Here is a 23,687-nt window from a genome sequence, read left to right as displayed (position 1 = left end):
TTTCCACTGCAAGAACCAGAATCAATAATTCCTGCTAATACAGCTGCTAATGTACCTTTGCTAGCTAGCATAAGTACATTAGCTAGCATATACCTAGCATACCTTTGCTATGCCAACTAGCAAAGGTATATTAGCTAATTAGCGATATTGATATCGCAAAAATAAAGACCACATAAATATATGAGATTAAATAATCCTACCATCACAAAAGATAAGACCTGTGATTAAACAATTTAAGGTCAACTTGACTTTTTCAAAAAGAAAGAGTTTTAGACATTTTAATATGCGCGAACACCCTGATTTTCTACATCATGTAAATCAGGAATCCATTCCAAATATTTCACTTATTTTTATTCAATCTGCATGTAAAACACAAAAACCTTGAGTTTTTAATGAGATGTTTAATTTAATAATAATAATAATAAAAAGAAAACAAAGATTACAAGCTTTGTTTTCATTTGCCACTTCCAATTCTTTCAATCTGCCTTTTACAAATCATTTAGCACAAGATCTTTCTCCGAAGCTGCTTCTGAGACGTTAATATAAAACAAATTAAATAAGGTTTCATAAGATCCAGTGTTTCTGCAACAAACTGTTTGGCATTGATATGATTTGCTATACAGCTCCTTTTAGCTTTACATTAAATATCCACCTCTGCTCACACACAGACATCGGCAGCAGCAGTTTAATACATAGCTCCCATGTATTAGAAGGCAGGCGCATGCGCAATGCGTAAATGATCAATGGTGTCGAGATCAACAAAAATAAAATATGTGGACACTCTTAACCAACGTGAAATAAATATAAACAAATCGCAGCTGTCGGGATCGACGCGTATAAAACGGAGAAGGAAAATAAGCTCGAGGATGTGGACAAGCAGATCTCATATTACGACTTGCTACTTTGTGAACGTGAAGAGTGCATAGAAAATGGAGGATTTTGTCCATGGACGCATACAATCAGTGTTTGACCGGATTTGTAAAGGATGTACGAACTCTTCAGGTGAATAACAAGGTTCTAGTGACCGGCAGAGTAAGTACATAAAGTAACAAACACGCAGTCTACATGTCCGTCTTAGCTAGCAGGTAAAAGCTACATTAGCTAAGCTAATTTTACTAGTTCGGCAGTACGAACTACATACAGTAAATATCTGATATTTATATTAGAATCACACAGAGGTGATGTAAGGTGATGTACTGTAAGATGTAATGTACTTACGTTGTTTATAAGTTAGACAGGAACAAAACCAGAGCTAGTTTTAAACTTGTGGTTTGTTTGTTGTTGTCATGGCAACTCCGTAGCAACTGCCTGCCAAAATGGCTGTTACAAAATCACACGGGAACTATGTATTAATTACATAGAAAGCTCTTCAGCTTATGTCTTCATTACAGTAGCTTCATAACAATAAGTAATACCCTGTATGCATCTGCCTGAGAAGAAGAAAAGCAAAACAAGATGGTAACAATCAGTCACCTTTCTCCCACTAATGTGCCTAACGAGGACCTTCTTTAAGAGCCACTAATCAATAGGTGGCTGTTATGTGTCATCAGAGCACAAAAGCAGTCCCGTAAAAAAATCTGACATAGAGAATAAAAGTTAAACAGAACCTCCACAGGAAACAAACGCTGAATGTAGAATACCATAAGTTACATCAGCCTGACCAGCAGCTCACATGATACCAGGTTATTTACAACATTATCTGTACATCTAAGCATAAATACATTGCCTCAGGATTTACATGGCATCACTAAGGAGGAGGAGGCATTCTGCTGCAGCCACCGACAAACTCTGCAAACTAAATCTAGCACCCAGCAAGCTGCTCGGTCAGCTGAGAATGAGCCTGCATGTAGAGCCTTACAGTGCATTGCAAAGCATCGGTGAGCATCAGCCTTCAAGTCTGGACAGAGCTTCTCACTTATTACCTTGTTTAAAGGTGGAAAGTATTCACACCCCTTTGTATTTTCTGCTGTTTTAGTTGCAGATCTATTATAAAAAGCCATTAAAGCTGTAATATGTTACTATTATTAAAAAAATACTTTATATATATGTTAAAACTGTCAGTGTGCTGTGATAGTTTGGCATGACAAATAATTTATGAAAAATTGAACTACTCTGCCTTCTCCTTAGAAAGGCAGTGCTAACTAGAAACAACCAATCAGAGAAAGGAGGCAGGTCTTACTGCTGCCAATCACACTCAGGCTAGTTAGCATAGCCACTGATAGCAGGTAAACAGTTTTTCTGTAACTGTAAGTTGTTTCTTTGCCATTAGCACATTTAGTAGTTGATTGACAGCAGTAAATCCCTCCTCCCGGCTCTGACAGGTTGTTATGTTGACAGTTTTAACAAATATGTAAAAGACATATTTTATTAAATTTACGTACTGCAGCTTTTATGACAAAGTAAAGACATTGTTACATTTGTGCAAAAGAAACACATTTTAGTTACAAAAATATCACCATTGCTGTAAAGGATTTGCTTAAAATGTGATATTTTCTGGGTAAATATACTACATCATGAGTTCACATATTGTTTCCTGACGCAGTGTCCAAGAGAGCGCAGAGAATAAGGATTTGTTAAAAATGATCGTCATAATTTCAGGTTTTACCAATATTATCGCCATCCTGTTACTTTGTCCAATCAGCAATTTAAACATAATAGCGACTAAAGCATCCAAACTGGTTGCTGTGACACTGAACTGTAGTGAATCTGATTTCCACTGATCCTCCTTCAGATGTTTCTGCCACTTGATTGGAGTCCATCTGCAGACTGAACTGGATTTAGGACTTCTCTAAATAACGTATCCTGGATTGTGTCAAAGTACAACTTTAAGTAAAGAGACAGAGGACAGTTCTGCACCTGAGACTAAAGGCAAAACATTGAACAACAAGAAGAGGCTTCTGTGATTAAACCTGTTCCTATTCGTTTCCAGCTGAAAAAATGAACAAAATATTACTATATATAGCAAATGGTAGAAAAAACCCCCCAAAATGCAGCCTTACAAAGGGGTGTGAATACTTTCTGCTGGTGCTGTACACCTAATCAATAAGATCCAGTGAAACCATTAGCCTTCAGAAGTTAGCCAGCAGTCCACCTGGATGGACTCTGTGGTTGTAACGTGATAAAATGTGGGAACGTCTAAAGGCCGTGATCTTCTGGAGCGGCGAGTCGTCCGGGCGCCTCGGTGTCACCGGGTCAGGAGCCGTCAGCGTCTGATTGGCCCTCAGGTCAACTTCCTGTTCACACACACAAAGCGCTTCGCTTAGTCCTGATCGCTTCTGAACTCACAGGTTATCAATATGTTGATTTCAGTCGTATTAGACAGAGATGGGTAGAGTACACAAAATTATAATGAAGTAAGAGCAGCATTACTTCAACATATTTTTACTCAAATAAAAGTACAAAGTAACTACTAAGAAATTACTCAAGTAAGAGAAAGAAAAATATTTAGTAAAAAGTTAACTCAAGTACTGAGTAACTGAACAAATTTATCAGTCATTTAATGTTTAAAATTTACACAATCAGATGGACCAAAATTATAATGTTAAGTGGAAATTTTGGTATTTTAAAGACCAAAGTAGACTTTTTAATACTTTTTTTTACTCGTACTCAAGTAAATTCTTAAGACTTTTTATTTTCACTGGAGTAAAAATATGTTGAATTTGTGCTATTCTAACTTGAGTACAAGTTTTGGGAACTCTGCCCTCCTCTTCAATGACAAAATGACAGAACCAAATGACGATGATGGAAGGAAATGTATTTATTGGTTCTCTCCTGGTCTTTTCTTGAATCACCTGTTGCAATGCGGTCCGTATGCATCCAGCATGACGGTGCTGGCCTGCTCCAGGTCCCACCGGTGGCGCTGCAGCAGCTCCTCACACTCGGCTCTCGACCTCAAACCCAAACGAAACAGCTGCTCCACCTGCAGCGCAGAGGGTGGAGGAATTTAACACGAGAAGGAGCAGTTCCTCTGAATTTAACACGAGAAGGAGCAGTTCCTCTGAATTTAACACGAGAAGGAGCAGTTCATCTGAATTTAACACGAGAAGGAGCAGTTCCTCTGAATTTAACACGAGAAGGAGCAGTTTCTCTGAATTTAACACGAGAAGGAGCAGTTCCTCTGAATTTAACACGAGAAAGAGCAGTTCCTCTGAATTTAACAAGTAGGAACAGTTCAGTCGCTCTGCAGTTACCTAGCAACAAACTGCTGGGTAAGTAGCCTTTTCAAGTTCCCTCCCAGCTTTGGTTACCTAGCAACGACCTGCTGAGTAACTGACAGCAGCAGTTTACAGTTCTTCTTCATAACTGATGTAAAATAAAAAAACATGATTGAGTGAAAACTGTGGATAAAACATGAAAGGTCAGACCACCAGTTTGGTAGTATAAGATATTTAAAGGAAAACACTAATCAGTAATTATCAATATTGACTGACATGGAATGCTTATGTTATGATGAGTTTTTCAGCCATATTATTGAGAGAGGAAGACCTCCAACTTGTTTTGGTTTCATGTTTTAAAATGAGCTGCTGGAGCAGTTTGGAGGAGCGTCAGCAGCATTTCTGATTTATGAGCCACTTAAAGGGAACTAGTTTGGGATGACACCTAAAGTGGCAGACAGTCCCCAAGGAGCTGCAGGAAGGAGGAGCGGAGAGGTGTCAACAGTAACCGAGCCTCAATATTCAGGCAGACGCTCAGTGACATTAATGAGGTTTAACACAATAATAACAACGAGACTTCGCTGCTGATCTTCTTTATCAGTGCAGGATGCTAACATTTATACATTTATAGTGTGCAGATGTTTGTGTTTTATAACATCAAAACTCTTTCTTTCAGCTGAGAAACAAAGATGTTTGGGAGTTAAAAATATAAACAATAAGAAAGAGGTTTAACCTAATTTCATCACTCTTTGATAGCAGCCTATCAACAGGCCGCATCTTGTCATGACAATATTTGCCACTCCAGTTGAGGACATTTTTTCATTTTTCATTATTTCAGTTTTCCAGGACTTCACAATAGTTTTTGTAATTTTTCCAATCAACATCCTAAATTTTGATTGGAAAAAGGTGACTGTAAATCTCAGCTTTAGTTACTGACCATATTGATCACGAACGATAACTTGGCATCAAGTAAGGATGAGGCAGCAGTGTAGAGGAAGTAATAAACACTGCCACCTGCAGGTGGGAGTTAGCATAAATCCAGTGTTTCTCACCAAAAAAAAAAAAGCAAAAAACACAAAATGATGCAATTCTGTGGAGAAAAATGCAGGGACTGGTTGGTTTTGCGTTAATTCGAGCAAACTGCGAAAAACTGGAGGAATAAATGTACCTTTAAGAAATTAACAGCCTGAGGAACGCTCCAGTTGTGGCTCTGCAGAGCAGCTTTACATTCCTCCGTCGTGACGCCATGAACGGCTCCTTGGACCTGCAAACAGCACCAGTGACAGGAAATGACACAGAAGTTAATGAAACACTGCAAAAACACAAAATCTTACCAAGTATTTCATTCAGATTTCTAGTGTAAATATTTTAGGATACTTGAAATAAGATAAAACTAACTTACAAATAACTTTTCAAAATAAAAGAGTTTGTTTTGAGTGAATTATTCCTTAATATTGATGAAAAAGTTACACTTATAATTTTTATCAAATGTCTTGTTATAAGTGAAATAATCTTCCACTTTTTCATGAATTATCTACTTACTTATTTACAAGCTAATGTTCAGTTAGTTTTGACTTATTTCAAGTGACCTAAAATATTTGTACTAAAAACTAAACCAAAAATACTTCAAGTACTGGTTCCATTGGCAAATAATTTACTTATAGAAAAAATGTTATGTCTGAAATAATCTGTCAGTGAAACTGGTATTATTTTCATCAATACGAAGGATCTATTATCTTCAAATAAGCTCATATATCATCCTGAAAAGATACTTGTAAGTCAGTTTTGTCTTAATTCAAATGTTCCAAGATATTTGTACCAGAAACTGAACCAAAATTACTTGGTAAGGTTTTGTTTTTGCAGTGAGCATGAACACTTTTCCCTCTTATAGGCCAGGTGCCAAAAATATTTAGAATAAATAGATTTACTATACAAATATTTAACAAACATTGTTAATACAAAGAAGGAAAAACATGAGGGTAATCATTTCAGTGTTATTAATAATTATTAATTGGTACAATGAATTAAGCTGCAACCTATTTTAAATGAGCCCACAGCACTTTGAGGTTTCCCTCCAATCACGGGAACTGATGATTAATGATTTTCTGCTTTAAGGCTAAAATGTTCTGCAGAAATCAGGTCACATCTGCTGCTTTGTGAACAGAGAGTTCTGCTAATTAAAACGCGGTCGACAAATGGTTGTTACTTTAATAAACGAGGTCAGTCGGATGCTGAAAAATTACTGATTTCAGTTTTCCTCGCCTGCAGCAAACATTGGCATTTGTGGGATCGCCACATTTCAAGAGAGAGAGTCTGAGCTCACCTGTGTGATGCTCTGCTCCTGTTGCATGCTGGGAGCTGCGGTCCCGCCGTTGTTGTTGTTGTAGGAGGAGTTTGGTTTCGCTCCGCCCGTTTGCTGCTGCTGCTGCTGCATCATGGGTTTGACTGCCGCCATGTTGGCTGCGCCGTATCTTATCAGAAAAAACAAAAACCAGGAGCTCAGAATAATAATGAGTGAGACGATAACTGGACAGAGGGACGGTTGGATGAACAGACAAATGGTTGGATGGATGGACGGATGGATGGATGGATAGTTGGATGGTTTGTTGGATGAACGGATGGACGGACGGATGGTTGGATGGTTTGTTGGATGAACGGATGGATGGATGGATGGATGAACGGATGGATGGTTCGTTGGATGAATGAATGGATGAACTGAACTCTGATCAGGTGAGTTTGAACGAACCGCTCCAGAAAGGCTGGTCTCTCCGGCAGCGGGTTGGGGGCGGAGCTCTGAGGGCTGTCCATCATGGCGGACAGGCCCCGCCCCTCTCTGAAGGCGAGCGGCTCCAGCAGCGCGGTGGAGGAGTAAGACGAGGTCGCCGGCCTGGAGACAGAGGAGGAGCTGGAGGACAGCAGGGGGCCGAGGAGCCCCGCCGCCCGCCGCGGGGACACCAAGAGCGGCGGCGGTGGCAGCACCACGAGCGTGGAGGACAGAGCCGGCGCCAGCGGGAGCGGGGAGGAGGAGCGGGAGCCCGGCTGGGAGAAAGCGTGGTCTCTGGGTGGGATCTGAGGCGGAGCGTTGTCCTCGTCTCCCAGGGAGATGGAGCTGGAGCGCGCCCCCTGCTGGGCGCCGCGGGTGGCGTAGCTCTGCTTGGAGGGGCGTAAGGGGGGCACGGGGCTGCGGGGGGGCAGCACAGGCCGGTCCTCGAAGCAGGAAGTGATGGAGGTGGAAGAGGAGGAGGGGGAGGGCGGAGGAAGGTAGATCTGTCTGTGGGCGCCAAACGGAGCCAGAGGCATCGGGGTGGGGGAGGACGGGAGGGAACGACCGGTTGCCATGGGAACCTGGAGCTTGACCATCACCTGTAAGTAGACAAAAGCAAGAAGAAGGGGCAGATGGAAATTATCAAGCTTATTTCAATTTATCATGCGATTAATTGATCTTCTGGTTTAGCTTGTGTTTAATAATCTACTGTTGATCAAGGAGCTTCCAGTGGTTGCAGACCTACCTCTCTCTGCAGCTCCTGGAAGAGGTCGGCAGACTGCGACTCGCTCCTTCCCGCCATGCTGGACAGAGGGGGGCCCAGGGTTTCTTCAGGCGGGCCCTTGTTGATGGAGCGCACCTCCTGATCCTCTGATTGGTCGTCAAAGTCTGCAGTGACCTCGTCGTAGGCTGGCTGGGGCAGAGGCCAGTCCAGGATGGACGGCGTGTCCTGAGGGGGGAAACAGGATAATTAAAACAGTCAGGAGTCAGAGAAAGAGAAAATGAAACAAATTAACATGTGACGACCTCATCTGAAACAGTCGCAGTTTACGATAAGATGCTAACTTTTGATATTTACAGAAAAAGCATTGGTAAAAACACAAAGGCAGCAACAGAAAGGTCGCTAGAGACAGCAAAGCTGGGCAAACAAACCTGTGGCTGCATTGATTAAAACAGGGTTTCTGCAGGTTTCACCAACTCAAATGTAAGACTCTTCAGACCCTTTTAAGGCTATTGTCAAAGGAATTTAAGACCTATATCTCCACAGGAATGTACAAATTTCGTCCAGCCAACTGGCGAACAATTAGGTGATAAACACAAAAAGCTAGCTAGTTAGCTAGCTAACTAGGTAGCTAGTTAGCTAGCTAGCTTTTTGTGTTTATCACTGAACAGAGAAGCTAACATTTTCAACAGTTGGCTGGAAGAAGATTGTACATTTCTCTGGAGTAACAGTTAGCTAGGTAGCCAGCTTTTTGTGTCTATCATTGGTTAGCTAGCTAGCTAGCTGGCAAGGGTGTGTTAGCAGTGAGTTAGCATTCAGGCTATTGCAGGTGAATCATTCATTATTTCCGTAAATTGTTTAATTTCATTGTTTATATTTAGTTACTCGGGCCATAGTCAGGTATTCGTCTGCTTGATGTGTGATGGATGTGGATTGTTTGTTCAGACTTTTATTACTGCAACAGTCACTGAGCAAGAATAGGGTGAGATATCAAATATCAGTTCCAATATTTTATTTTATTTTTTTAATTTAAGAAAAAGATGCATTTTTGGTTTGATTTTTCCATTCTGACTCTGATCTCCAACATGGAAGCTGGCTTCACATTTTCACCATGTTCCTCAGTCCAGATCTCTGACAGCAGACTGAAGCTGCAGGCTTGAATTTCTGTCGATATCTGAAGCATGAGGGGTACGCAGTCGATCGATGAGCTCCAATCATCATCACGCTGCACCTGCTTGAGTGCATCATCATGCATCCAAGAGGAAAAGTTATGAATCACGTCTCCAGGCTAAAGGTCATCCCACCTGTTTGGAGAACAGTAAAACTGATGATGATCACTGCTTGTTTGAACTTTCAGCTGTGATTTTATTAGTGTTCTTGGTCGTGGAAGGTCTCTAATGCGTCTTTAGACCCACTGTACTGGTGTTACCTTGCTTTCACAGTGGGAATGGGTTAAGTTAAAAGGTCAGAGGCTAAAACCTTCAGATTAGATAGGAGCCTCTCCACTAATTGCTAGCTTGGCTCCACTGGGGGATTTGGGTTTGCCGCTAATGGAAAAACAAATCATCTTAACTTCCAACCTCAGCTCAATGAGGCGTAGAACAACATTGCTTTCCATAAATTCAGTTCCATGACCCACAGTGCGGTCAATGAGCTTTGGCGGTTAATTAAAACCTGACATTTGACCGCAGCAAGCTCCAGAGCAAAGGCAACGTAGCTGATATGGCAGACAGAGCAATAAACATTTTCCCATTAAATCCATGACCTCTAATTCATCTCTAGCCCTGTATCACTTATGGTTGTTCTTGGGTCTAAATTAGCAAATAAATGTTACATAATTATCTACAAACCTTTAAATATTTTCTAGCAGCAGTATTTCATTTAAAATTTTTTAATTCACCACAAAAAGCTGCTAAAAGTTACTTTATATTGTTTAGAAAACTAGTCACATGTAATATTTACCCCATTAGAAACTTATGCTCTAAGAAAAAACAACAATAGATGAGAACTTGTTGAATTTCTGTAAAAAAAACAAACTATAAATTGTCCACTCAATTATAAATTACACTAAATATTGTTCTTCTCGTCTCAGCTGAATATTTTTTAATAATATTAGAAAAACATTTTTAAATCCATATATCAAAGCTATGTTGTCCATTTTAAATGGTAAAGATGTTCAAATTTAAGGTCTAAATTACAACTCAGTCGTGTTAAATGTATGAATCAATGGAACAGGAAGTGCTTTTATTTTGGTAAGTTCAACTAGAAGAATCTGTGGCATTGCAGCTAGCTTAGCAAAGAGAGAATTTCAGGGGTGAGTTACGTGCATTTTGTTCTAAAATAAGTCATTTATTACAGCTTTCATTAGGATAAATATTCATGTGGACATGATTAAAAATCTACAGTAAACAGGAAGAGATTGCTATGAGTAGCATAATTCAAATGTCAGTAAAACATACAGTAGCTGCAGTCTATAGCTCACATGTCAGCTTTATTTCACGTCTGTATGACGTGAAATAAAATCTGGAACTAAAAGTCGAGTTCTGGTGGAAAGTTCCAGAAAAAAAATCTTGTTAAGTTCCAGTAAAACCTTTGACGGACTTATATTATTTTTTTATTTTCCCATCTGCATTTTGGGCTTCAAGACAAAAGCAAACAAAAACAGATTAAACTGATCTACAATGAACTCCTCTCCACCGTTCGGTATTCACGGATTCGCCAATGTGTTGATTTTATTTACTTGTATCTAAAACATTAAATCATAATATCTTCAGAAGCTGTCTCAAGTATTTGTGGATTTTAGAAATTCAATCCACTGTATCCGTTTTTGACATCTTACAGAAGGTATCATTACTGATAAAAAAGAAATCTTGTAAACCTGTGCATCCTCTTCAAATCATTCAGCTAAAATGCATCCCTCTTTGTGGATGCCTAATCATCTATTGTGATGCAGTAGCATCTTCAGCCCTGAAACTAAACAGATGTATCCAAACAGAAAACACAAACTTTGTCTGAAAGGATGGTAACTGTGAAAGATCGAGCAAACAAAACCAGATTTTCCGTGACTTGGCACAGTCTGGATGCTGCTCCTTGGAGAATTGATGTTTTACAGCCTTCTGCGCAACAAGAATGCAAACAAATAAAAACATCTGAACTTGCTTTGTGTGTCACGGTCAGTGTAGTGGATGAGGTGAGGAGAGACCCCCGAGACCCAGATTATGGTGATGATGATTTTAATAATGAAAATGCTCACAAGCAGTCCAGGACAGGCAGCACGGCAGGAAACAAGCACACAGCTAAATGCCAGTAACAACTGACAATAAGGACAAAAACGAGAGCAAGCACAAACCAGGACTTGGCAGTTCCACTGGAGAGTATAGACTGACGCAGCAGCATACACTTGACAATCAACAAACAAAGACAACAGGTGGGACTAAATACACACAGGGGTAATCAAGGGAACGAGACACACCTGGGAACAATCAACGGGGAAGACGCAGAGACAGAGGGAGCAAACTGAAGACAAAAAACTCTAAAAATAAATACACAGAAACACGATCCTGACATTGTGAAGATTTGGCAAAACAAAAGCACAGAAAATAGAAAAGTTAAGAGCGGTAGCTGTAATTACAAGTTTGTGTTGTCATGGTTTGGAGGCCATCTGGCTTTACTTGATGCTCGTTCAAGTAAAGAACAAATATGTATGCTAATCGTCATTCATACTACTAATAAAACAGCAATGAGACTTCTGTGTGAATGGGCTACATCCACAAAGCAAATCACATGTGGATTGCTGGAAATAATAATACATGGACCAGTTTATGGATTGATTTTAAAGACAGTATTATGTATTTCCACACACTTAGTGCCATTTCATAGCACCATAAAGTAACTATGTTAACTTAAGCAGTTAAAAAAATGCTATATCAAATATGACTTAATTGTATTTTGGAATTTAACACCTTGAAATTGGCCCCATAAAAGGTCATCATCTCTGATGACCTATGGAAACCTTTTATTAATATCTTTAAAATGATATTGGCACAAACAAAAAATCTTGCTGCACAAACGTAGCCGAAATGTTTGACACCAATTTTGTTCGATTTGAAGAAGGTAGGGCGGAAAACTCCACTCGGTTATCTGGAAATAGTGGATCGGATTTTTGTTTGGGTGAAAATATCGTAATTCAGTCGTTCAGACTGTGGTGAAAAAGTCACACAAGGAGATTGGTGAGTCAGAATCTACCTTCAGAGTGTCTTCATCCGGTTGGTGCGTCTCTGTGAGCGGCGAGGGCGTGGTCGAGCTGAAGCTGTCGTCTGTGAAGTCGATGAGCGACACCTCGCTTTTGGCCGATCGCACGCCGCTGCCCTCCCACGGCCGCAGCTTCAGACCGAGAGACGCGCCCAGCTTCTTCAGCCCAGATGATGTGCTGAAGTCGTCCTCGTCATCGTAGTCGTCCATCACGGAGTCGTACAGCGGCTCTGAGAGCGCATGGAAACACTGTGGTGAGGCTTGGAAATGTGGGATCTTGGGTTGCAAAGAGGAAAACTTACTTTTGAGCAGAACAGCTGGCTTTGGTGGACGAGGAGGAGGCTTCTCTGTTAAAAACAGAGTTTGTTAGACTTTACCAGAAGCTTTAGATCTAACATCATCACAGTCAAATTAAATAAAAACAAGTTACTCTTTGCACGGTTGGGCAGTTTGGTTGGTCTTGCAGATCCAGAATCAAATCCCAAGATATCTGGCGGGTCCATCGGGTTCCCCAAATACAAACTGAGGAAGAACAAATTTAGTTCTTCTGAGGTTATAAAAGCTGCAGGACAAAATTAAATCAAATGTCTAAGTATATATGACACACAATTTGCTGTTGTGAGAACCAATCTAGACAACGTGTGAAACAGTGGTGGGCTCTGCTGCCCTCCAGTGGAGAGCTGTGGGAACTGCACTGTAAATACGGCTCTGATCAGAAGTTTCTATAAGCTCATCACAGCTGTGAATCTCACTTTAATGAAGTCCAAAAGTCTGAATTTATTGCATAATTCCTCCAATAATTGTCAAAATTCTAAATAGATTAATTCAGCTACATCTTTTCCACTTTTCCTGTTGTTTTTCAACATAGAACAATCCCAAAAACACTTCAAAACTTGTTTTGGAGTTGATAAAGCAGGTTAACATCCAGCTTCTTGAAGTGCACCTGTTGAAATTTGCAAACTATGTTTTACTGTAGAGCTACTTAATCTACTTGATCTCAGCTCTCCTCTAAAAGCCAGTTGGTTTGGTCAGATATTCAAGAACAGGGTTTATGCAGGTTTCACCAACTCAAATTAAGACTTTTTAAGACCAGTATGAATAAAATTTAAGAGCTGCAACACGACAGAGATGTACAAAAAAACATGCAGGGACCAAAACTGTGAAATTTCTGGGGTCTTTTTGTGGCTCTTGGCAGCAGCTTTGGCATATGGCTCATTAGCTAGCTAGCTAGTTAGCAAACAAGCATTAGCAGATTGTTACCGATAGCCTTTACTACCTTGAATCACAGCATACAATGAGAGGAGATGTCTGCGCACAATGAAAATTTTTGTCTGATAGAAAGATCCCATAATAAAAAAACCACATAGAATATCTGAGATTAAATTGTCTACGCAACAACATAAATTAAGACTTGTAATTGCCATATCTACAGGCTACGGTTAACCCTAACCCCCCCCCCCCATGTCTTGTTATCACCAGCCTCAAGACTTCTACTTGCATTTTTACCCACCTTTATTGTTAGACTTGATTTTAAATTGTAAGCAACATTGTGATGTGAGAGAAATGTTTTATTTAAACTCCTAAATGCTACACTTACATTGAAAATAATCAGTTAATAAACAGTCAGTTTAGCTGGTGTTCACCTGTCAATGCGGTCTGCGTGTCCCCAGCTCCTGTGAGGGTCTGTGTCGCCGTGTCCAGTGTGGATGAAGGAGTGTTTCAGCGGCCGGCTGATGTCCTGGGCGGACAAGCCGGCCACGGAGGTCACAACGTGCCGAGGAAACTGACCGACACGCAGCGTCCGTCGGTTCTGCCCGCGCCACCAGTAATGCTCCGCCCTGAAGACACGGGCACAAGGAAGGTGAAAAACTCATTTCTGCTTTTATTTCCTTTGAAAACATTTGACCAATCAGAAAAATTGAAGGCCAGTATGAGTTTGGTTTCTTCTTTTCAGATCAATGTAATTAAAACAGGGTTTTCCTCAAATTTAAGACTTTTTAAGACCATTAAAAGTTTTTGAGACCTGCATTACATCAGAAATGTACAAAAGAAACAGTGTTAATCCCCAAAATGCCAATCTTTTTGCACAGAATCAATGCAGCATTGTAACAAAGATGAACATCATGCAGCCAACTGGTGATAAATTTACATTTAAACAATGATAAACACAAAAAAGCAAGCTTGCTAGCTAACTAGCTCACTTTTTAGCTTGATAACTTATTCCCCACTGCAGGAACCAGAACCAATCGTTCCTGCTAATATAGCTGTTAATATAAAGCTGTTAATATAATTTGGTTAGTTAGCAGGGGACAATTAGCTGCTAGCTAGCGGTAGCCTGAACCGCCTCAAGCCACAGAGCACAATGAAGAAGCAACTCAAGCACCCCAGGAGAAAAAAAGAAGACTACACAAAATATACAAGATTAAATAGCCCTGCCACCACAAAATATAAGACCTGCAATTAAGGTATTTAAGCAAGGGACCTATTTTAAAAAATAAATTAAGACTTTTTAAAACCTTAATTTTAAGATACACAAATTCAAGACTTTTTAAGGATGCAAAAGTTTCAGCTTTCTCAAACTGCTTCTGCTGGTTAGTCACACTGACCTTCCCTCAATGATCGTAATGACGTCGTTCATTTGAATTTGGAGTTTCTCTTCTTCCTCGAAGTCCTGCAGGGCCTTCATGTCTGTCGGCAACATCTGATCAAACACAAACACAGGAGAAGAGGCACTTAAGATGCAGCCTCAAGATCCTGTTGTGAAAAATATCACACGTAAAGTGTTTCAACATCAAAATGCATTGTGTTAGTGCTGTAACATTCTTCAGAATGGAAGTTATTACTGAAAGAAGAAGCATGTTAGCTGTTTTTATCATCACTGAAGTGATCAAAGTGAATCGAAATTTAGACATTTTTCCGTTCCAATTATTTTGAAAGTTTCACACAACTGCTACTTAATTTTAAATTATCTTTTTTTTAATTGAAAAATCTATTTTTTATTTAAACAAAATCCTTCTCACTTCACAAAGAAGGAAAAAAAAAACTATGTTCTTGTCATTTTTGGATCAGAATGGGCTAGGCTAAAATTGGTATCAACAAGTCAGATGATCTAAAATCATCCATAAAAATGTCTGATTGGTGCCCCTCTGCTTTTAAACCCATTATTCTGCGTATTGATGAGATAACGAGGTGAAGCTGAGTGACCTCGAGCAGAAAGTCTCTGAGAGCGATGAAGGTGGGCCGGTCGTCAGGTTTGGGGCTCCAGCACTGCAGCATGACGTTGTAGATGTCTTGAGGACAGTCGTCAGGTTTACACAGCCTCTCAGCCTCAACATCAACCTTGTGGAGGATCTGCAGATGGGAATTCATTTCTCAGAAAAACCAAAAAAATCTATTTATTTTTCTCTTAAAGGGGACCTATTAATTTTGTGGAACAGGTTATGGTAGGCCTAAACAAAACATGTTCATTACTTTTTATGCACAAAATCTTTCCTAGATAATGAGGTTTCAGTCTGTTCAGTTCAGCCTTTCAGATTGAGCAGTTTTAGTGCCTCTGTCTCTTTAAATCCGAATAATCTGCTGCTGGCCATGACCCCCAATTCAACGTTTATACAGTCACATGAAAATAGCTGCAAACAATTGCACAATTATACAACCGTACAGTACAGCTTTAAAAAGCATTAGCAGAGCCTCCTGCACAGCCAACAAGAATGCGGCAAGTGGTTTCTGGGTGGTAAGTCAATAACAAAACACTTGTCTATTCCAGCAGCCATTGTACCGCACATACAGCAGAAAAACCAGCCGACAAAACTTGCAGGAGTTCAGCTTGGGTTGCTGGTAACGGGCAGAGTTCTGCTGTGGTTGCTAGGCTAGGTAACAGCACAGCTCCCATTGAATGTAATTTAATCCAGAAGGTTTTGAAATGGCTCATTTTCCAGACACCAAAGAACATGAACTTATAGCCAAAAAACGGCTGGCAGGTTTTCCTAATCCGTTTTTAGAAGCAATTGAGGCCCAAATATTAGTACAAAATGTCTCCTTTAAGGTTTAATGTGTAGAGTGATTGACGTACCTGGCTCCCATTGAGCCCGAGCCACGGCTCCTGTCCGTGGCTGAACATCTCCCACAGGGTGACTCCAAACATCCAGGTATCAGAAGCGTGAGAGAAAGTGCGAGACTTCAGAGACTCTGGAGCACACCTGGACAGAAACAGGAACAAAGATGTAGAGCTGGCAAATCAAAATCAAAAAAAGAATGTCAATACAGAAAAGGAGGAGCGGCCTGATTTCCTCACCAAGGAAAAGGGATTTTGTGGCCTTCCTCCATGATGTATTGATCGGTGTGAGTAGGCAGCGCTCTCATCAGGCCAAAGTCTCCAATCTTCACCGTTTCGTTGGTGGACAGCAGGACGTTGCGGGCGGCCAGGTCTCTGTGGAGGAATCGCCTCTGCTCCAGGTAAGCCATTCCACTCGCCACCTGTACAAATACACACAATGACAGACATTCAAGGTCTTATATAAAAAGAGTCTGTACCTTTAAAGAACAAAAACTGACCTGTACGGCGTAGTTACACAGAATCGAGATGAGGATGTGGCCCTGACGCTTTCTGAGACGATCCAGCAGGGATCCCAGAGGCGCCAACTCAGTCACCTAGAGCCAAAGAAACGTGAGCAAAGATCAGGATGCAGTCAGAGTATTCATACATCCTTATCACACTGCAAGTCAGCGCCTAAATCCGTTTTAGAATCAAATGAACATTGATGTTCACAGAAACTCTATTCAGTCCAACTGAACTGGAGCTGGTTGGACTGGTGCAAAGCTGGTAGAGACGTACAACAAATCGAACACCTGCACTGGTGAGAGCAGAGAATGGTGGTTCTAAAAAGTACCGACTCAGAAGGGCTGAAAACTACAGTGGCCCACAGGGGTCATCAGAATGCAAAAGCCACAACAAAAGTTATGGAACATTTCTTAGATCAACTTCTGTTTTGGCCTAAAATAGCTTTTGTTTGAGTGTTGTGATTTTTGTTGTTGAGCTTTGGGTCTCATCGTGTCGTGGTTTTGGCAGTTGCTTCGTAGCTTTTGTTGCGTCGTAACATTCGTTGTGTTGCAGTTTGTGTTGTTGAACTTTGGTTCTTGTTGTGTTGTGGTTTTTGTTGTTGAGTTTTGAGTCTCGTTATTTTGTTGGCTGTTGTGGACAACAATAGAATACAAAAATAAGTTACCCAAGTTTTTGTAAAAGGAAAAAAAAAAGAGTAACATTTTCTTTCCAGTAATACTTTGTGTTGGTCTATTACAGAAATACCAATGAAATACATTAAATTAAATCTGGAATGGCTATGAGGTAATGGGTACTTTTTCAAGGCCCCACATTTATGAACACAAAATAAAGTGAAATTAGATAACGACCCCATGAGCTCCTGTTGGACAGCCTGAGGTAATCCTGAGAATAACTGTAGCTATTCCAAACACAGTGGATCCTTTCAAAGTAAAACAGTTTTTGAATAAGACTCTTAATGTGAGCTGAAAAAGAAAACTCTCAGGAATTACCATCTTCATGGGCTGCGTCAGGACGACTCCATAGAGGCTGATGAGGTTCGGGTGGCTCAGAGAGTGCATGGCGTTCACCTCTCTGATGAAGTCATCCAAACCGTCTGAGTCCAGCACGCCGGCCTTCAGACACTTCACTGCCACGGACAGCTGAGGAAACCAAAGGTCATTTCCTGAAACTCTGTGTAAATGCCCTGCAGAGAAACGCCTGTCTCACCACTCTGCCGTTTGGTGCGGTCCACTCTCCTCGCCGTACGACTCCAAATGTGCCGTCTCCGAGTCGCTCAAACAGTTGCATCTCTGACTCTTTGATGAGGCAGGTGAGCGAGTCTCCAGGCTCGCTGCTGGCTGCAGGTGGGACCGACGATGCACCCTGCTGGGGGTCGGTGTCTGACCGCTTCACTGGAAATACCTGCAGATAATCGATCAACAACAACCATTTATGGCTTATTAAGTATGACAAACAAAAGGCAAACTGATCAATCACTTACCAGGTCTGGGTAATCAACAACTTCAATAAGTGACGACAACTGAATATTAACTGTTATTATATAATAGAAACAGACTTAACAACCACTTAGCAATAACTAACAAACAGCTATCACCTCTTAATATTAACTGACTAATAAATATCACTAAGTAATGCTAACTGACTATTATGCAGTAATAGGAACTGACTAATAACTGTTATTAACTAATAGTAACTAATTATCTCTAAGTAGTAACTAAAATGGCTATTACCTCTGTCACTTAGTAATGGTAACTGACTGTTAATAAGTGATGGCGACTCATTATTAACTGTTATTAACTAATGGTAATTGACTATTATCATTAAGTGATGGTAATTGACTATTAACTATCATTAAGTAATGCCAACTAACTATGGACTATCACACAGTAATGGTAACTGACTGTTAAGTAATGGTAACTTACTATTAACTCCTATTAACTAACAGTAATTGACTATTAATTATCATTAAGTAATGCCAACTAACTATGGACTATCACATAGTAATGGTAACTGACTGTTAATAAGTGATGGCGACTCATTATTAACTGTTATTAACTAATGGTAATTGACTATTATCATTAAGTGATGGTAATTGACTATTAACTATCATTAAGTAATGCCAACTAACTATGGACTATCACACAGTAATGGTAACTGACTGTTAAGTAATGGTAACTTACTATTAACTCCTATTAACTAACAGTAATTGACTATTAATTATCATTAAGTAATGCCAACTAACTATGGACTATCACATAGTAATGGTAACTGACTGTTAATAAGTGATGGCAACTCATTATTAACTGTTATTAACTAATGGTAATTGACTGTTAATTATCATTAAGTGATGGTAACTCACCATTGAATATCACTTAGTAATGGTAATTGATTAACACAGTAATAGTAACTGACTAATAACTATTACTAATAATAGTAAAGGACTAATAACTATCACTTAATCTTGTAAGGTATGTCACATGTCATTGAGTTACCCTGATGAGACGTTTTGCTTGATTGTCACATTCATGTTTTAGATTCCTTTTGTTTTATAAATTTACTGTCATAAATCTGGAGAAACTGCTCAAAATTATACACAATGCATCAAATATTTTTAACCAGCACTTATTATAGCTATCTTTAAATGTTTATTAGAATATATATAAGCTTTCCCCCAACCATCAGTGTATTACCAGGTCTTCTCATTAGACAGTGTTGCATTTAATGTACCTTGCTCATCCAGGACTTGCGTTTATAAAGGGCTCTTCTTCTCTTCACCGCCTCCCAAAGCCGCCTCTGACCTGATCCAACAAAACAAAGCAAATAATAATAACAAACACTGTCGACTGTATTTACAACAGAGCATTATTTGATGACCATTCAGGACGTCACACACATAAAGGCATAAAAACAATCCAATCAGTGGCTCTCACCGGGCCGCCCCATGCCGATCTTCTCCAGATCTTCATTCTTGACGTAGTCAAAGTGGGAAAGTCGCGTGACGTTGAGTTCATCCCGGATCCGCAGGAAGTACTGCTGCAGCTGCACGTCAGTCAGCAGCTCCAGCAGCCACTCTGTGCCCTCTTCACTCTGCATCTGCACACACACACACACACACACACACACACACACACACACACACACACACACACACACACATTTTATCTGTTTAACACACTGGCTGTACTGGATGCCATTCAGCTGTAACCTACATGTCTGATCAGACCTGTTATCAGGTTTAATATTAAATATACTCTGTGTATTTATAATAACTTGCTTGGGAAATGTTTTAGTTTAGTTTACAATTACTTTTTAAAGCACTTTGAACTGCTTTGTTGCTGAAATGTGCTTTACAAATAAACTTGACCTTAAAGCAATGGTGAGGAAAAACAAGTCAGTCGTTAAGAGAAGAAAACCTGAATGTTTTGGTTCTTTACCAAATCAAATGAGTAGACCTGCTGTCACAATAACAAATTTTGTCCCAGACGTTATTGCGATAAATGATAATATTGTTGTTTTGGGACCATTGTCAAGTAATATAATGGTGTTGGAATATAATAATAATAAAACTAAAAGAACACATTCTCAAAGATTAATAAACTTTAAATACTACTGAACATTTAAAACTAATTGGAAGACATTTTAAAAACAGAAACAACAAATAAAATGAATTATGGAGTCTCTGTAAACAAAATTGTCCTTCAAAATACAGGACTTGTTGAGACCAAAACACCAAACTGAAACTTTTGTCATCCAGTTTTTGGTAGAAAAAGAGAGAAAAATGATAAAACATGCAAATGGAAATGATGAAGTTTGTTTTAATTTATCATGTGATTAACTGCTTATTGTTTACTAGTTACCACAAACTCTTAACTGCTTTGGTAAACGTTTTTCCCCTTAACAACTGAAAACCTCATTTTGGATTCTTTTTTTTAAAAAATTGATCAAACTGTACGAATAATTCTCTTTCCAGTTATGTTGTTCTATGACAAAACATCAAAATGAAATCTTGAGGTCTGGAAAGTTTAAAAGACATTAACAGATTCGCACTGCGAAGCAGAGATTTATCTCCCATAGTTCAGCTGTAACCAGGAGAAACGACCACATTCTGGCTACATTAATGCATAAATGATGTAATGAGAGAAATGCTGCAGATCCACCCACAGCATCGGACTTTCTTTTTACCATTTGTCCCCCGATTCTGCTGCCCCTCTCCTCCTCGTCCTCGCCCTCCCCCTCCGCTCGGGCGTAGGGGAGTCGCTGGTACATGTAGCTCTCCCCCATGCTGGAGCCGCTCCTCTCCTCCTGGTCTTGTGCTATTCAAAGGAAGCTCTGCTTTTAGTCCAACGCGCTAATCTCCTCTCATCTCCGTGACCTCCTTGCGTTCAACCGATGCGACACACACACACTCCTCTGGTCGTATCACCTAAAGCGATCTCTGGATCCTCCCTCCTGCTGCTCTTTTCGCTCCCTGCTGACTCACGGCTGCCTGCGGCGTCGGACACCTCCACGATTCCCCTCTTTCTCTTTCTCTCTCTGGCGTTTCCTCCTCTCCATCTGCTCCTGGCTCAGCAGCCGATCTCCGCCGTCTGATGGTGCTAAATAATTCAGCTGCTCTCATCAGAGACAGGATGGAGAGAGATGTGGAGTCGGTTCCCAGCATGCATTAGAAAGACGATGCACAAAGGAGCGACCGCTCTGATGGATGAATCGAGGATTTCCACCGATTTAATCAGAGAGAACTCCATTATGAAAAACCCCTGGCTGGGATTTGAACCCAGAACTGGATAAATGGTCCCAGACGTTATCGCGATAAACGATTATACTGTTGTTTTGAGACCATTTTTAAGTGATATATAATGGTAATAATGGCACAACAATGCAAGAACACATTCTCACAGCTGAATAAACGAAAAAACATTTAAGGATGACACTTTAATTATCCAAAATAAAACAAAACAACAAATAAAATTAACTATGAAGTTTCTGTAAACAAAAATGTCCTGCAAAAATCAGCTGGTTGAGACCAAAACACCAAACTGAAGACTTTTACCATCCAGTTTCTGGTAGAGAGGAAAACAATAAATCAAACAAACTGAAATTATTGAGCTCTTTTTAATTCATCAGGATCTTCAACAGTGCTACCAACTGATATCTCCCCAGTAAAATACCAGTTTCTGACACTTGTTTATTGTAAAACTGTTTACCTATGTTTGCCAGTTATTAATCAATCAGGTTTATTTTTGTAGCCCATTTCAGCAACAAGGCAGTTCAAAGAGCTTTACATCACAAAAATACAGACACTGATTGGAGAACAAAAATTATCAAAAACATCAGAACACATCAGATATGTTGGCCGATGTTCCATTAATTTGCATTAAAATACCTAGAAAGTGATGAATAGAATTTACGTTTTTGGATTTGACAATTTAATACCAAATTTAACCGAAAACAAAAAAAATATAAAAGAATTGGTTAATAAAAAATGAACATTTGGTGCTTTTTTATTTGTTTGCATCTGTTTTTTAAATGCCTAATGTTTAAAAAGTGAATTAGCATCAACTACCCGGGTTGGTGAAACAAATTTATGAATTCTGATCCAAGGGGCCCCAAAAAGAATCACTCTGAGGGCGCTGAATGGCCCCCGCGCCACACTTTGAACACCCCTAATGTCAACAGTGGGACAGTGAATGTGCTATTGTATCCTGCAAGATTCTGTTGAAGATTAAAGCAAAACAAAAAACGAAAAGATGTTGAGTGGGTGTGAAAGTGGGCTGTTGCCAATAGCAACAAGGCCAAACGGTGCATCAAATCAGTCCATATCGATGTTTGTTCATCTGTAAGGAATGAGCACAAAATCTGAGTCGTGTTTTATGGAGGGCAGAGCTAAATTTAGCTTCAGCTGGCCTGGAATCAGCGTGAAGGCGGTTCAGATTCATTCTGGGCGGTTTAAAAATGAGGAGAGGAAGTAAAAACACCACGATGCTCTAACAGCAACACCTGATGCAGGTACAGCTCAAAAAATAAGAAATGCCTTTTTATTTCACTCATTTCAGGGCTCTCACAAGGAAGTAAAATACTCCCATAAATTTGCAGTATGAGTCAGTAATAACAGGATTTAGGACCTATAATTCGCATTTTCACTGGTTGTACTTGTTTACACTTCATGTTTTATCATTTTAACACCAAACAAAACCCATCGCAGTGGCCATGCTGTCATTTTTCTCCTCTTAAATTCCCCATATGACTGTAAAGTCTATCAGGTTACTATATATTTCTTATTAGAACATTGTTAGATTATTTGATTGGTAAAATACATAAAGGCATAAATGTACAATTCTGGTTTAAATGTATTTAGTTTTGCCTTATATTTTACTAATTAAATGAAGAAACCCTTAAAATACTTGAATGCCTGTCAAAAGTATAATATTTTACCAGTTTTTCTTTAAATCAATAAATTATATGTGATGCATTGAATTGCCCTATTAAAGTTTTTTTTTTAAACTTCTTTTTCATGTAACCATCCAAAATAAAGCTTTTTCCATGAAAACTACAGTGAATCTGCCGCCTGTAATGTTCAGCTTCTCCACCAGGGGGCTAAAACAGGTAGGATTCAACACAGTAGATTTAATTCTGTTAAAAATTAAAAAAAATATGTGTATTAGAAATGTTATTTGGTTTTAGGTCGCTGATCTTACCCTGCAGGAGTCTTTTTGGTGATTAGCTGCAGTCAGGAGTGACTTAATTAACCCTCCGTCACCTGAAGAAAGCCATTGGTGGAGGGGCGCCACATCTGCAAGAAAGAATAGCAAATTTCAGATATATAGCAAAAACTCAACGCTTAATTTGCTTATATGGAGCAGTACAATAACTTTGAGCTGTAACAACACCAAAAGACCTTCATTACAGAGTCAAGACGAGAATAAATTCTTATTTTATTCAATATAGCAGAGGAGAAAACTTCCAAAACACAGTTTCATTACGCAGCAACTCCTTCAGTACCTGGACACTGGAAGTCATTTTCATTTTTTGTTTTGCTTATTTCATTTCACAACAATCTCTCAACAGTATATTATCTCATCTTATAATTCATTAGATTTAATAAATTCTTGTTTAATGTTAATTGAGTAAATTACTTCCCATGGTGGAAGATAAAAACTTCAGAAATACACAAGAGCTCCTCATCATTAAACTGGTTTATGTTTAAGATTGAAATGATATATATATATATATATATAT

At 39.5% G+C, this 23,687-nt stretch overlaps 1 protein-coding gene across 2 annotated transcripts in view; it reads right to left on the bottom strand.

Annotated features, from left to right (window-relative positions):
• Nucleotides 1-423: 423 nt before the first annotated feature.
• Nucleotides 424-23,687, bottom strand: part of LOC106935764 (activated CDC42 kinase 1-like) — a 27,451-nt gene continuing 4,187 nt past the window's right edge. Inside the window, exons 2-21 of one of the 2 annotated variants that reach the window (XM_015016427.1) lie at nt 23,147-23,241; nt 19,382-19,544; nt 19,179-19,249; nt 17,658-17,852; nt 17,441-17,590; nt 16,445-16,540; nt 16,185-16,366; nt 15,963-16,089; nt 15,095-15,241; nt 14,497-14,591; nt 13,534-13,728; nt 12,321-12,412; nt 12,193-12,237; nt 11,885-12,120; nt 7,664-7,867; nt 6,901-7,517; nt 6,478-6,625; nt 5,323-5,418; nt 3,792-3,919; nt 424-3,233 (exon numbers count right to left, since the gene is read on the bottom strand). In XM_015016427.1, the coding sequence (XP_014871913.1) occupies nt 3,221-3,233; nt 3,792-3,919; nt 5,323-5,418; nt 6,478-6,625; nt 6,901-7,517; nt 7,664-7,867; nt 11,885-12,120; nt 12,193-12,237; nt 12,321-12,412; nt 13,534-13,728; nt 14,497-14,591; nt 15,095-15,241; nt 15,963-16,089; nt 16,185-16,366; nt 16,445-16,540; nt 17,441-17,590; nt 17,658-17,852; nt 19,179-19,249; nt 19,382-19,544 (3,000 nt within the window). In that variant the 5' untranslated portion in view covers nt 23,147-23,241 and the 3' untranslated portion in view covers nt 424-3,220. Of the gene's footprint in view, nt 3,234-3,791; nt 3,920-5,322; nt 5,419-6,477; nt 6,626-6,900; nt 7,518-7,663; nt 7,868-11,884; nt 12,121-12,192; nt 12,238-12,320; nt 12,413-13,533; nt 13,729-14,496; nt 14,592-15,094; nt 15,242-15,962; nt 16,090-16,184; nt 16,367-16,444; nt 16,541-17,440; nt 17,591-17,657; nt 17,853-19,178; nt 19,250-19,381; nt 19,545-20,633; nt 21,203-23,146; nt 23,242-23,687 lie in introns of those variants that run through there. The other variant, XM_015016426.1, reaches the window with a different exon arrangement.

This window comes from Poecilia latipinna, unplaced genomic scaffold (genome assembly GCF_001443285.1).
Source record: "Poecilia latipinna isolate Pla-1442-1.1 unplaced genomic scaffold, P_latipinna-1.0 Scaffold2017, whole genome shotgun sequence".
Classification (NCBI taxonomy): domain Eukaryota; kingdom Metazoa; phylum Chordata; class Actinopteri; order Cyprinodontiformes; family Poeciliidae; genus Poecilia; species Poecilia latipinna.
Note: the sequence above shows the minus strand (reverse complement) of the source record. Positions and strands in the feature narration are given on the sequence as shown.